At 41.7% G+C, this 13,970-nt stretch overlaps 2 protein-coding genes across 2 annotated transcripts in view; both read right to left on the reverse strand.

The window, feature by feature from the left end:
* LOC129152390 (uncharacterized) lies at window positions 1-10,983 on the reverse strand. The gene is made up of 13 exons (XM_054730299.2): window positions 10,898-10,983; window positions 9,425-10,120; window positions 6,917-6,963; window positions 6,416-6,493; window positions 6,274-6,333; window positions 6,157-6,201; window positions 5,962-6,036; window positions 3,129-4,971; window positions 2,772-3,050; window positions 2,505-2,663; window positions 1,301-1,576; window positions 1,061-1,213; window positions 1-454 (listed from the first exon to the last, which is right to left on the reverse strand). The coding sequence occupies exons 2-13, from the start codon at window positions 10,083-10,085 to the stop codon at window positions 207-209; spliced, it is 3,924 nt and encodes a 1,307-aa protein (XP_054586274.2). The 5' UTR covers window positions 10,086-10,120; window positions 10,898-10,983; the 3' UTR covers window positions 1-206.
* LOC129152239 (uncharacterized) overlaps window positions 10,551-13,970 on the reverse strand; it is a 21,213-nt gene continuing 17,793 nt past the window's right edge. The window contains exons 11-13 of the mRNA XM_054730300.2: window positions 12,741-13,001; window positions 12,530-12,661; window positions 10,551-11,525 (exon numbers count right to left, since the gene is read on the reverse strand). Of these exons, the coding sequence (XP_054586275.2) occupies window positions 11,278-11,525; window positions 12,530-12,661; window positions 12,741-13,001 (641 nt within the window). The 3' untranslated portion in view covers window positions 10,551-11,277. The remainder of the gene's footprint in view (window positions 11,526-12,529; window positions 12,662-12,740; window positions 13,002-13,970) is intronic.

Raw genomic sequence — 13,970 nt, forward strand, 5'->3', positions numbered from 1 at the left:
TAACATTGGTAAACCAACAATCACAAAAACAGGAATTAAATTCTCTTCTAGAAAAAAAATAAAACAGTGCAACAATAGACAAGACTTTATAGAAAATAATGATTAAAAATGAACCCAAATATAAAAACGTAAGAAGTTGTCCCATCAACACTAAAACAAATCAGCAACCGCTGGTAAAGTCCAGAACTCTGTAGTTCCTCCTGCTCCTATCTGTAATATTTTGCTGAATTCGTTGAGGATCCACTTTGTCGTTGCAGTGTTGTAATCCTGTTTCTGACATAGTCCTTTATGCCTTTCCAGGAACGGTTTCTCAGCGCATCTGGCTCAGCCTCCAGACACAGAACACAGTCATCCTTCTGAGGAACCTTCTGCTTTTTAATGAAATGCATCAGATGTTCCTCTACAGCACGGATCTCTTCTTCATCCCATTTATGTTTAGCTTTCTGCTGCAAGCCTGTTGGAAAGAAAAATAAATAAGAACAATATAAAATGATATTAAACAATAAAATACAGCTGCCCACTCTCAATGATCAAATCCAGAATTCTGAAAAAGATTCTCGTTCAAAACTTACCTGGATTTGTGTGGAAGACTTGCATACATTTGGGTTTAAGGCTAATAAAGTTTTATTTTAAGATCAGCATCATTGAAATAAAAAAATTAAAAACTCCAGAGTTTAAGGAATTGATGCCCCCATGTGGGCAAACATATTCCTCTGTCAGTGCGCCCCAGGGCACCTGTGGCTACATCGTAGCTCATCACCATCAGTGTGTGAATGATACACTGTAGTGTAAAGCGCTTTGGAGTCCTTACTCAGAGAGGCGCTATACAAGTGCGGGTCATTTATCATTCCCCGCAGCTCCCATAAAGGGCCACATAACTGGGATTAGGAGCAGAACATAACTGACATGGATCCCTTTACCAGAAAAAATGAGAACCGTAAATAATAAAATCTAATCAGAAATATGATTTCCTTTCATGAAATATCAGGTAAAACACCGTTGTATAAGGATTATTGTTCAACAAGTCTATCAGTCAGTTAACAAAATCAAATATAACGACCTTTTGCCTGGTCAGACTTGGGAGTAGCGGTCGTTTTTGTCGTTACTCTCCGTTTTTGTTGACGACCAGGATTTGCTGGTTCAGAGCTTAAACCGGTGTCCACATTTTGACGCTCGGTGACAGTTTCTTGACTGTTTGAAGGCTCTGATGTTGCTGTTAGGAAAAAAAAAAAGTTTTAAATAAATCGACAGCTGAAGCCTCTCCGTTTGCATCAGCGTTGAACACAGATCTAGCATTTACCAGCGCTCTGCCGCGGTTCCTTCAGTTTGCCGGGTCTTCTCCGTTTTGACTTTTTTGACGAGCCCCTTTGTCTCGTCAGAGCTGTGATCCGGTTTCTAACGTAGTCCTTCACACCTTTCCAAGAGCGGTTCCTCAGGGCATGCGGCTCAGCCTCGAGGCACCGCACGCAGTCGTCCTTCTGAGGCAGCTTGTGCTCAGTAATGAAACACATCAGGTGTTTTTCCACAGCCACGACCTCTGCTTCGTCCCATTTAGGTTTGGCTTTGTGCCACAAGCCTGCAAGTAGGAAAAAGGGAAAATCTAAGGAGTTTAAATCAATTAGTGCAACTATTAAAAGAAAATTCAGTCTATTGTTATTAATCAACCCAAATCATGCTGCTGTTTTCTGTCACCTTGAGCGATAAAACATTTAATATGGCCTCCAAAATGATATTTATTACATTATCAAATCTCTAAGAAAATGGAAATTCGGAGAGAAAAAATATGGGTTATAACAACTTTTACCACAATATTCAAAGAAAGAAATGCAAATTTTCCTAAAACTGTATCGATCCCTAAAAAACCTGCAAGTCAACTTGTTCTACGGGTCTTTTTGCTGCCGTAGTCTCAAGTCCGAATAAATGCCTAGTGAGTTGTTTACGATTGGGAAAAAAGCTCAGGCGCTCCTGTTTCATGGGGTAGAAGTTAGATGGAAGAACGTGGGGCGGAAAACAGCTGGACTGAGTTTTTCGTGTTAATATTCACGATTAGCAAACGCATACCCTCTGATTGGCTAACAATAACTCGACTCTTCCGCTGCCGTCATCAACAAAACGCAGAATATTGTAAAACATATTTTTTGGGTTAAAAACTGCAACAAGGATGTTTTCTCCACAAATAACACAAGCCCGAATGTGTTTCGCCATGTTGTGGAGATGCTAACGGTTAGCTTCTGCTAGCCTATAGTGCTCTGTTCTCTCCTTTCTGTGGAAGGTCAGTAACGGAGAAAGAAATGGGTCTTTTTGTTCCAGAGGCTAATGCAGCAATGGCAGCTGTTAATATTTAAACTATTTAAAAATGAACGAACATACATGGTTTCTCAATGAACAGAACCTTTAAGAGGCGATTAAAACCATTTTTGGAGAAATAAAGATTTTCAAAAGAAAACTTTTCAACAAGAAACAACAGGAATGCGGCGTTTCTGCTAACTATCACCACGTAAGACCTTTTTCTCTTGATCTGTTGGGTTTGGGATCAGACGTTTTGTTGGAACTCGTCTCTCCAGATTCCCGTTCTTGACTAAAATCTCCTGATTCAATGGTGGGACTGCAGGTTCCTCTGGGATGCTCTGTGACAACTTGTCTCTTAGAACGTTGGGATTTCACTGTGGAGGAGAGAACAGTCCTAATCTAGCAGCTGCAATCGTAACGACATTCGCTTTATGAGAAAAACAACCTTTAATTATATTATTGCAGCTGTGTTCAGCTTTTACCAGAAGTCCGCTGCGATCCCTCCAGTCGGCGCTTCTTCCTGGTTCTCCGTGAAGCTTCGGAAGAGCTGCCCTGTCTTTGCAGAGCTGTGATCCGGTTTCTGACATAGTGCTTCACAGCTTTCCACGAGCGGCTCCTCAGTGCACCCGGCTCAGCCTCCAGGCACCGAAGGCAGTCGTCTTTCTGAGGCAGCTTGTGTTCCTCAATGAAACCCTTCAGGTGTTTTTCGACAGCCTGAACCTCTGCTTCGTCCCATTTAGGATGGGCTTTGTGGTGTGAAGCTTTAACCCGGACAAATAACTATAAGTTAAGACGGCAATTCGGAAACAAACAAGTGAACCACAAAAAGGATGGATTACCTTCAGACTCCGTGTCAACATCGTCACACGTCACATCTTCCTGTTGAAGGGTTTGGATCGGATTATTGGTCCCAAAGATCTGTTTTTTCTCATCGTCACTCAGGTGCAACAGCTGCAGCATTGTTGAAAAACGGTGATGCGTCTTGACAAACCTCAGGGTCGAGAGGTTTTTAGCTCCGCATTCTTTGAGGTATATGAGGAAGCTATCCGAGCCTCTGTAGGCAGACAGCAACGTTGGTCTCGCAAACACAAACGGGTTGTCCTTTGGAACTCCACATTCTTCTCGAACGCTGATCAGGAGTTCGATTGCCGACTCAAACGAGGGCTTTAGTAAAACAGGGAGCATTCTCCCACAGTTCCCTTTGATGCTAACCCTGCTAAAGTATCCACACAGGGCTTTTTCCAAATCCGAGACGGATTCGTCTATGTCATCCAGCTCGTCTGTCTTTTTCCGGAACCTAAAAGCTGTTATTGAAATAGAAGCGACCTCTTTATTCATCCTCTGGTTGAAAGCAATGGTCCGAGCCAGTACTGCCTTGACCAAAGCAACGTAGTTCTCTCTACAGATGTTCTCTTTGAGTTTCTCCTCAGCAGCATGATGAGCCTTCTCCATGTGGTGATGCAGGAGTTTCACATCTTCAGCCAACGGTAGCTTGTGTTCATTTTTCCTCTTGGATTCCTTGATGTCCTTCAAAGCGCAAGAAGAAATGTGCTTATTCCATTTCTTATGATACAACGATTGAAAGGCTTCGCAGGCTTCCACTGCTTTGGCGTCACCCGAGTCCGCAGCCTTATGCTCGACAACGCTGCAGATCTTTCGTAGGTGGTAACCAACCTTAAAGGCCAGAGATGGAAGGGTGAAGGTCTTCTTCTCGGGGTCATACCCTGCGATGGATTTCACGGCAGACAGCACATGTTTAAAGTTAGAGGGCTGAAAGAAATCCTCCAGAGTCTGTATTGGAGTCGATTTTTGGGCCTCCAGCAGAAGTCTTGCTACCTGTCGAAGGCTTTGTCTTATGTACTGATTATTCTTCCCGTCGTCACTGGACTCACTAAACATCTGCTCTCCAAACTGCAGGAGAACTCGATCTTCCATGACCGCTTGCGTCACGCTGTCATAATGCATCTCACATAGGAGGTTTTTAAAGCCCTCGCTTAGGTCTTCACAGCTTTGACTCTGAAGCACATAATGTGATGAGATGAGCTTCCTTTTTCTCGGTGGTCCATCTGCTTCTTTAACCTTTTCGGGACAATTTCTCATGTGCCTCCAAAAATCCTTCCTCAGAAAGAGACCGTGACAATAAGCACAGTGAATGAAATCTGCTGCTTTTGCCGGGGTGCTCATTCTTCTTCGCGCGATAAGCTGTCCGACTCCCGTTTCTAAAACATCCTTATTGTGAGCGAAGTTTCCCTTCTTTATCAGCTTGTTCCATATTCTCTTCCTTTCGATGGAGTGTGGGGGATACTTAAACGCAACAGCGACTTCGGCTTGTTCGCAATGAAACGTTGTAAGATGCCTCGCCATCTTGATCACGGCCTTGGAGCAAAACAAGCAGTAGTTCCTCTTTTCATCAGAACGGGCCTTTTTCCCATCTTCTTTTGGTAACACTACAATTTCTTCAAGCCGTTTCTTCTTTCCTTTGCAGTTATTTTTTGGAGGACTGCTGTTTTTCTCTTCCTCCGACTCGTCCTTTTCCTCGTTTGTGGGGCTTGGTGGGTCGCTGTGACCACCCTCTGAGTCGACAGAGGCCTCAGACTGGCACTCGGAAACATGACCGTCACTTTCGGGTGCGTAATCAGAATTATCGCCCTCCTCTGAACCACTACGGTCTTTAGCCATTTCCTGTCACATGTAAACAAAAGAAAAAAAATTTATGTAGAGGTAATCTTCCTAACCCTATGTAAACACCAAATGTGTAAATGGTGAAGTTAAAACCTCTCTTCTTTCTCATATCTAAAAAAAACATTTGTATTGTTTTGAGGGTTAAATTAACTTCTCTATGAGAAAATGAATCATTAAATCCTCAGAATGCCTCAACAAAAGCCATATTTGATAGAACAATCCAGCGCCGCTCAGAAATCTGAACTGACTATTTAATACAGGACAGCGTATCGCTCGCCATGTCTTCAAGTAAGATCATGTGATGCAGACAAATGGAGTCAAACTCTGAAAAAGATCTCACGATCGGTTAAAAGTTGATGTGTGTTGTGACTGACTCTGAGCTACAACCACATCAGACCTCAGCTCATAAAAATGACTGAGTTGGAGCCATTCTTGTGTTTGTTAAAGTCCATTTTCTGCAGCAGCCTAAATAAACTGCGTATTTTAAATAACTTCACTCGTTCACCGCCACTGACGACTAAAGTCGTCGTTTGCATGTTTTTACTGTGTGGGCGTCGGACGAGCCCCCGCACCGTGAGAACAAACATCTCAGCTCTAAAGCCGATCTTCATCCGCGTACGTCACACGTCACGTGATCAGGAAGCAGAACATCCATGTGTTAGGAGATCCGTTTTGGGCCGCTCCTGTAAAAAAAAAAAGTGAGGCGCGAACCCGAAAAGCTTCTGCCGATCACAATTCAACAACGGATTACGAAAGAACGGATAATGCTCGAAACGCGCGGATTCTTCCTGATGTAAGAGGTGAGTCTTCGCTTTGTTTTGGTTGTTTTGGTTGTTTTGGCGTTGACATCATCCTAGCGCGCAACGTTCTGTCACTCTTAAAAAAAACAGTAAAAATGCAGAAAAACGCAGGCAGCGAATGAGTTAATAAACTACCTTACATAGTTATCCAAAATCAACATGACAAACACCAAAACTAAAAGGAGATTACCTCTGACTGCGCTGGTGATGCTGGTGATCTTGGCTCTACGTCACCAGATGATGAACAATCTGCTGATATCTGAGGCTGCAAAAAAACAACAAAAGCCATCATAAATCAAGACTTTTATACAACTGAGACATGAATATCAGCAGTCCCAAAGGCAAAAGGTAGAAAATGAATAAAAATGTGTTAACACTGATTTACCTCCTCTTCTTGCGCCTGACCTTGTTGAACATCCCTAGCTTCAGTCTGCAGACAGAAGTAAATACCCCATTAGTATGGTGGGTATCTGTGTATTTAACACATTAACCAAAAACCTACCCGTAAAGCCGTTTCCTGCTCTGGTTCATCATCGCTGTCCTCTGGAGGCAGGGACTCCAGCTTAATGAGGAAACGCCATTAGAACATTTAAATCTCCACAATAATCCAGCAAACAAAGATCTTCCTGCTATAACAAACTTACAAGCTTGTTGATGTTCTCCAGCTGTTGAAGTAGTTGTGCACGATTTAAAACTAGTGAGCGTCGTTTGTCACGGTCAGTCTGACAGAAGATGAGAATATAAATGTGTAATCCTAAACTCCAGATATCATTTTTCAGCGAAGCTCCACAGATCTGTAATTCTTCTAGAAAAGGCAATATTGTTCAAGTTTCTATGAATAATTTATAAATTAAATTAAATGGAGCTAATAATGATTACGTAGCCATTCTTGTTCTTTTATTCCTTAATGCAAATGAAGCTGTTAGTAAAGCCAGCCTGATTTCTCATTACCAAACAAATGAAGACTGTTTGTTTGTGTAGACGGAAATATTACCTGCAATTCGTTAGCAAAACCTAAATTTATTGAAACAAGTGTTGTTGTTTTTTTGTTTTGTTTTGTTTTTGTGACTAGACGAACGACAAAAGCTTTATGTGCGATGCAAACAAGTTGTACGAACTGTTGTGTTTGCAGGAGGAATATTTACCTCCCGGGACGGGACTTTGTCGACAGAGACAGACTCATTCACAGCTCCTGGGAAAAAGACAATTCACTTGAGTTTTTTGATGTTTCAAAATGTAAGTTTGCACCGAGTGTTAGTAAACCTTTTTTTTGGTGATTTTTAGTCTATTTAAAGAGCAAGTCACCCCCAAATCAACTTTTTTTTCTGATAAACTATATACAGTCAGGTCCATAAATATTGGGACATCGACACAATGCTAACTTTTTTGGCTCTATACACCACCTCTATAGATGTCAAATGAAACGAACAGGATGTGCTTTAACTGCAGACTGTCGGCTTTTATTTGAGGTATTTACATCCAAATCAGGTGAACGGTGTAGGAATTACAACAGTTTGCATATGTGCCTCCCACTTGTTAAGGGACCAAGAGTAATGGGACAGAATAAGAACCATAAACCAAACTTATACGTTTCAATACTTGGTTGCAAATCCTTTGCAGTCAATTACAGCCTGAAGTCTGGAACACCTAGACATCACCAGACGTTGGGCTTCATCCCTGGTGATGCTCTGCCAGGCCTCTACTGTCTTCAGTTCCTGCTTGTTCCTGGGGCAGTTTCCCTTCAGTTTTGTCTTCAGCAAGTGAAATGCATGCTCAGTCGGATTCAGGTCAGGTGACTGACTTGGCCATTGCAAAACAGTCCACTTCTTTCCCTTCAGAAACTCTTTGGTTGCTTTTGCAGTATGCTTTGGGTCATTGTCCATCTGCACTGTGAAGCGCCGTCCAATGAGTTCTGAGGCATTTGGCTGAATATGAGCAGATAATATCGCCCGAAACACTTCAGAATTCATCGTGCTGCTTTTGTCAGCAGTCACATCATCAATAAATACAAGAGAACCAGTTCCACTGGCAGCCATACAGGCCCACGCCATGGCACTTCCAACACCGTGCTACGGTGGTATGCTTAGGATCATCAGCACTTCCATTCTGTCTCCATACTCTTCTCTTCCCATCACTCTGGTACAAGTGGATCTTGGTCTCATCTGTCCGTAGGATGTTGTTCCAGAACTGTGAAGGCTTTTTTAGATGTTGTTTGGCAAACTCTAATCTGGACTTCCTGTTTTTGGGGCTCACCAATGGTTTACATCTTGTGGTGAACCCTCTGTATTCACACTGGTGGAGTCCTCTTGTGGTTGTTGACTTTGACACAGATACACCTACCTCCTGGAGAGTGTTCTCGATCTGGCCAACTGTTGTGAAGGGTGTTTTCTTCACCAGGGAAAGGATTCTTCCGTCATCCACCACAGTTGTTTTCCGTGGTCTTCCGGGTCTTTTGGTGTTGCTGAGCTCACCGGTGCGTTCCTTCTTTTTGAGGATGTTGCTTGGGCCACGCCTAATGTTTTCGCTATCTCTCTGATAGGTTTCTTTTGGTTTTTCAGCCTAATGATGGCTTGCTTCATCACTGATAGTAACAGCTCCTTGGATCTCATCTTGACAGTTGACAGCAACAGATTCCAAATGCAAACAGCACACTTGAAATGAACTCTGGACCTTTTATCTGCTCATTGTAATTGGGATAATGAGGGAATAACACACACCTGGCCATGGAACAGCTGAGAAGCCAATTGTCCCTTTACTTTTGGTCCCTTAACAAGTGGGAGGCACATATGCAAACTGTTGCAATTCCTACACCGTTGACCTGATTAGGATGTAAATACCCTCAAATAAAAGCTGACAGTCTGCAGTTAAAGCACATCTTGTTCATTTAATTTGATATCCATTGTGGTGTATAGAGCGAAAAATGTTAGCATTGTGTCGATGTCCCAATATTTATGGACCTGACTGTAAATGCATGTCTAATCGTGCTGCAGACACGTGTAGTCAATAGTTTTACACTTAAGTGCATTTTAGTTCAAATTTTAATTTTCTGTCTAAAACTGTCAGAGTTGTGCCGTTGTCAGGTAAAAACTCTGCACTGCATTTGAATTTAAATCTGCCATCGCTATTGGCTAAGACGGGGGTGGGGAACCCTGGTCCATCAAGGGCCGCTATCCAGCATATTTAAATTTCAACCCTGCAACATCACACCTGATTTCAATCAGCAGGTGATTAACAAGCTTCTGTAGAGCCTGATGAGCTGCAGAACAGGTGAACCAACCACTGAATCACAGGTGTTGGAGCAAAGACAAGCAGGATACCGGCCCTCAAGGACCAGGGTTCCCCACTCCTGGGCTAAGAGGTACCCTAGAACGTTAGCTGGTACAGTATGATGTCACAATGTCGTGTGTGTGTTTATTTTGCGGCTCCGCCCTCTCGGTCTGCTAGGCAACAGCATTTGTTTCATTTCTCAAACAGGAAGTGGGAGTTGAGTAATACTCTGGTAGGGGGTGACTTGCTCTTTAAGCTCAAATAGTTCAATTAACAGGCTAGGTTGCAAAAGGGAGCAATGTTGTAGACAAACCAAAGTTTCACTCATCCTGCTGAAAAAAGACACACATGGTAACATGATACTTGGGAGTAAAAACAAAGTTTACCTTCTGTGTGAGACGAGGGCATCCACTGAGCCGGCTGCTGGGATGTGGAGGAGTTAAAGCAGTTGGAAGATTGCCCAGCAGACTCCACATTGCATCTTCCAAATGTGGCCTGTGACATATTTACATTCTGCTCACATGAGGTCATGTTGAAGGACTGATCAGGAAGTCTGTTTGCTAAACCCTGACTAAGCAACTGGGTCTGAAATGTTTCATAAGAGTTGTTAGCTGACAGAGATGTTGGATTCTGGGACATAAAGGGCTGAGTTGCATGGTTTGGTTGAGGAAGCGATGACGGGGGCATAGACTTTCCCCGGCGTGTTGCTACCTGCATCGATGATGTGTGAGGGACTTGCTGAGCAAAGGACATCAGGTGAGGAGCGCTAGGATTAGGGGTGCTATAAAAGAGGGAGTTTGATGGTATTGTGTCCAGGTGAGCAGCGGTCTGACTGTTCTCTACTGAAGACATGCAGCTCTGACCAGACGCCTGCTGCTGGGTGTAAAACGATGTCTGATCACACAGCGAATGCAGGCGGAGATGCTGAGAGCTGGTGAGCGGGTTGTTGACCAGTCCTTGTGATGAAGATGTGGGCCAGCCATTCTGGTCCATCCAGGTCGAGCGACTGCCATCTGCTGCAGGGTTGTCCATCACTTTCCATAACATCCACTTAACTCGGGTTTTTCTTTTATTTACATGTCCTAACAGAACAGACAGATTTTATTCTCCATTATTTTGATTTGCCTTAACATTTGAACATCCATACACTTCAAATTAGACAATTAGTCTCTTGAAAGCAAGATTAATACAACTGAGTAGATTAGCTGAAATATTGATATTTTAAACCACTTTTTTTTATAATTTTGTTTTGCTTTAATGACGCAGAGATTTGTACGATTCCTTCGGACATGGTCAGGTAGCCTGACTTTACAGCAGCTTTCTAAATAACCACATTCAAGCTTTCAGAAGACAAAGCCAAACGTGTTTCAAGAACTTGTGTAAAATAAAAATAAAAGGAACTGTTTTGAGTAAAAATTACTCTTTTGGAGAATACCTCCAACAAGCAGAATGATGCGGCCCTTCCATGCTCCTAAGTTCTTATAATAAAAGCATAAAGGACGTTGCATGACACTTGTGCACATCTAACATTTTGCTTAGATTTTTATTTTATCAACGTACATTTTCTGTTGTCTAAAAATGTTTGCAAGAGCGGAATTACCACGTGGAAACGAACTAAACTGGGAAATTACCAGATACACAGTTCTGCCAACGGATTGTTTTACGTAGATTAACCCAAAGAAAGAACGTAGCTAATTTCTTTTTCGCGTTGCAGGTTTTAAGAATCCTCGCTACGAATGTGTCGAGTTAGCGAGCTAAGTTAGCTTTAGCTGCTAGCTCGCTAAAGCGTTTAATATCTCAAAAATAAAGAGATTTTAACACAAAGATGCAAAAAAAGAGTAAAATAATACATTACATACATTTCATTTTAGGCCAATGGTTTATACAAAGGGAGCATACTCATGAACATCCCCTGTAGTTCTCTAGGCTAACACACTTCCGCTTATTTTTTCACAATAAAAGCATTAACGCTACAAAAAGTAGTCCCACAAAGTAAGGTACATAAATGTAAAAATCAAAGTCTAACGCTGAAAATCTGTGACTACAACATAAATTGAGCAGTTTATGAAGCAGTGAATTAACTCTTCTAGAAGTGAGAAAACAGTGCAAAACAAGAAAACAATGGTGAAAATGACCAGAAGTATAAAAACACAAGACAGTAGCGAACAGTTGTCCCATCAACACTAAAACAAATCAGCAACCGCTGGTAAAGTCCAGAACTCTGTAGTTCCTCCTGCTCCTATCTGTAATATTTTGCTGAATTTGTTGAGGATCCACTTTGTCGTTGCAGCGTTGTAATCCTGTTTCTGACATAGTCCTTTATGCCTTTCCAGGAACGGTTTCTCAGCGCATCTGGCTCAGCCTCCAGACACAGAACACAGTCATCCTTCTGAGGAACCTTCTGCTTTTTAATGAAATGCATCAGATGTTCCTCTACAGCACGGATCTCTTCTTCATCCCATTTATGTTTAGATTTCTGCTGCAAGCCTGTTGGAAAGAAAAATTAATAAGAACAATATAAAATGATATTAAACAATAAAATACAGCTGCCCACTCTCAATTATCAAATCCTAATAGTTTATAAAGATTTTTTGATTAAAATTACTTGGATTTGTCTGGAAAACATGCATAAATATGAGTTTAGGGATAATAAAGTTTTATTCTAAAATCAACAACCTTGAACTGAAAAGACTAGAGAGATTAAGGAAGATGCGCCCTCAGGTGGGCAAACGAAAACGATTTTTTTATATAACGTCTCTTAAGGTAAAAATCATGTTGCTCCACAAGAACAAAACGATTAAAAAAACATTAAAAATATGTTTCAAATGAGAAAAAGATACAAATTGTGATTAAAATATAAGGGAAGGTAAAGAGAAAATGAACAGCAATGATGGAAATCCCAGGAAAGGCGGAATAAGAGCAGAATAAGGAATGGGTGGCGATGAAGGTCATACAACAACAAGGAGACCACTGACCAAAACAACACAACAGATTAAAGGCCTGACATGGATCCCTATGGATCCCCCTGAGCCTGAGATCAGTGGACTCAGTGGTCTCCTTTAAAAAGCAGCTGAAGACTCACTTGTTCAAGCTGGCTTTTGTATGACCTTCTTCACCTCTCTCTCTTTATTCTGCTCTCCCCACCTATTCCACCTTCCTCAGGATCCACTGGTTTCCCTCTTTCCTGTTCACTCTCTCTTTCTTAACATTTTTTAGTCACAATTGTCTATTTTTGCTCGTTTTAAATATATTTTTAACCATTTTCTAAATTCTTTTTTGTATTTTTACATTTGTTGTTTTTGTGAAGCGCCTCGTGATTTTTATCTTGAGAGGCACTATAGAAATGATATTTTCTTCTTCTTCCTACAACTTACCAGATAAAATATGTAACTCAGACATTAAAATAACCAGAAACATTACTTCATTTTTATTTAAGGGGTATTGTTTAACAAGTCTGCATCAGTCGATTGACAAAATAAAAAGATAATGACCTTTTGCCTTGTCAGACGTGGGAGCAGCAGACTTTTTTGTCGTTACTCCATGCTTTTGTTGACAGCTTAAGCCAGTATCTATATGCTGATGCTCAGTGACAGTTTCTTGACTGTTTGAAGGCTCTGATGTTACTGTAGAAAATAAAATATATATTCATTATTTTAAAATAAATCAACAGCTGCTACATGCTAACACGTATCTAGCATTTACCAGTGGTCTGACGCGGTTCCGTCGGTTTCCCAAGGCTTCGCTTTTTTGACGTTTTTGAAGAGCAGCTTTGTCTCTGCAGAGCTGTTATCCGGTTTCTGACATAGTCCTTCACACCTTTCCAGGAGCGGTTCCCAAGTTCACACGGCTCTGCCTCAAGGCACCGAATGCAGTCGTCTTTCTGAGGCAACCTGTGCTCTTTAATGAAACTCATCAGGTGCTTCTCTATAGCTGTGACCTCTGCTTCGTCCCATTTAGGTTTGGCTTTGTGGGGAAAAAGAGAAACAATCAAGGTTAAACTAATACATGCATTTTTTTTAAATAAAATTAGTTCATCTTTATTTTCAAAAATCGTGTTCAATGGTGATTGCTGCATTTTTCTCTGCCATGTTGTACCCAATAACTAGTTTGGTTCAATGTGGAGTTTTGCCATCAAGAAGCAATACATGAAAACAGGAAGTTGATCAATATTCACCTTTATCATTTCATGATCAGTTAGTATTTAGTAACGTTTTACATTCTGGCTCTATACACCACCACAATGGATCTGAAACTGCAGACTGTCAGCTTTAATTTGAGGGTATTTACACCCAAATCAGGTGAACGGTGTAGGAATTGCAACCGTTTGCATATGTGCCTCCCACTTGTTAAGGGACCAAAAGTAATGGGACAGAAAATTGATCATGAATCAGACATTAACTTTTTATCACTTGGTTGCAAATCCTTTGCAGTTATTTACAGCCTGAAGTCTGGAATGCATAGGCATCACCAGATGCTAGGTTTCATCACTGGTTACCGTATTTTCCGGACTATAAGTCACACTTTTCTTCATAGTCTGGCCGGTCCTGTGACTTATACTCCACAGCGACTTATATACCAAACTATGTAGGCTATAACACGCTGCTGCGGGCCAGCTCCGGACCAGGAATGAGCTCCCCTGTCCTGCTGGGAGGGTTTGAAACACCACCATCATCTGCTGGAGACTGTGGCGTGCTGCAGCGCATACCGCTGATGCAACAGCTGGTTGTTTATTCTGTTACTATGACCGGTACTTGTCTTGCAATGTGAAATGCCTGGTCTCAGACTTTGTAAGAAAAATAATAAAATTTCCCCCAAAATGCGACTTATATATGTTTTCTTCTTCATTATACATTTTATGGCTGGTGCGACTTATACTCCGGAAAATACGGTACGTTCTGCCAGGCCTCTACTGCAACGGTTTTCACTTCCTTT

This window comes from Nothobranchius furzeri, chromosome 10 (genome assembly GCF_043380555.1).
Source record: "Nothobranchius furzeri strain GRZ-AD chromosome 10, NfurGRZ-RIMD1, whole genome shotgun sequence".
Taxonomy (NCBI): Eukaryota; Metazoa; Chordata; class Actinopteri; order Cyprinodontiformes; family Nothobranchiidae; genus Nothobranchius; species Nothobranchius furzeri.

Excerpts from the sequence above, each read along its gene's own strand:
- LOC129152390 (XM_054730299.2), bottom strand. The coding sequence starts at position 10,085 with ATGTTATGGAAAGTGATGGACAACCCTGCAGCAGATGGCAGTCGCTCG. Across the intron at positions 4,972-5,961 it reads CATCACCAGCGCAGTCAGAG|GAAATGGCTAAAGACCGTAG; the intron begins GTAATCTCCTTT and ends TACATGTGACAG. Across the intron at positions 3,051-3,128 it reads TGTTGACACGGAGTCTGAAG|CTTCACACCACAAAGCCCAT; the intron begins GTAATCCATCCT and ends TCCGGGTTAAAG.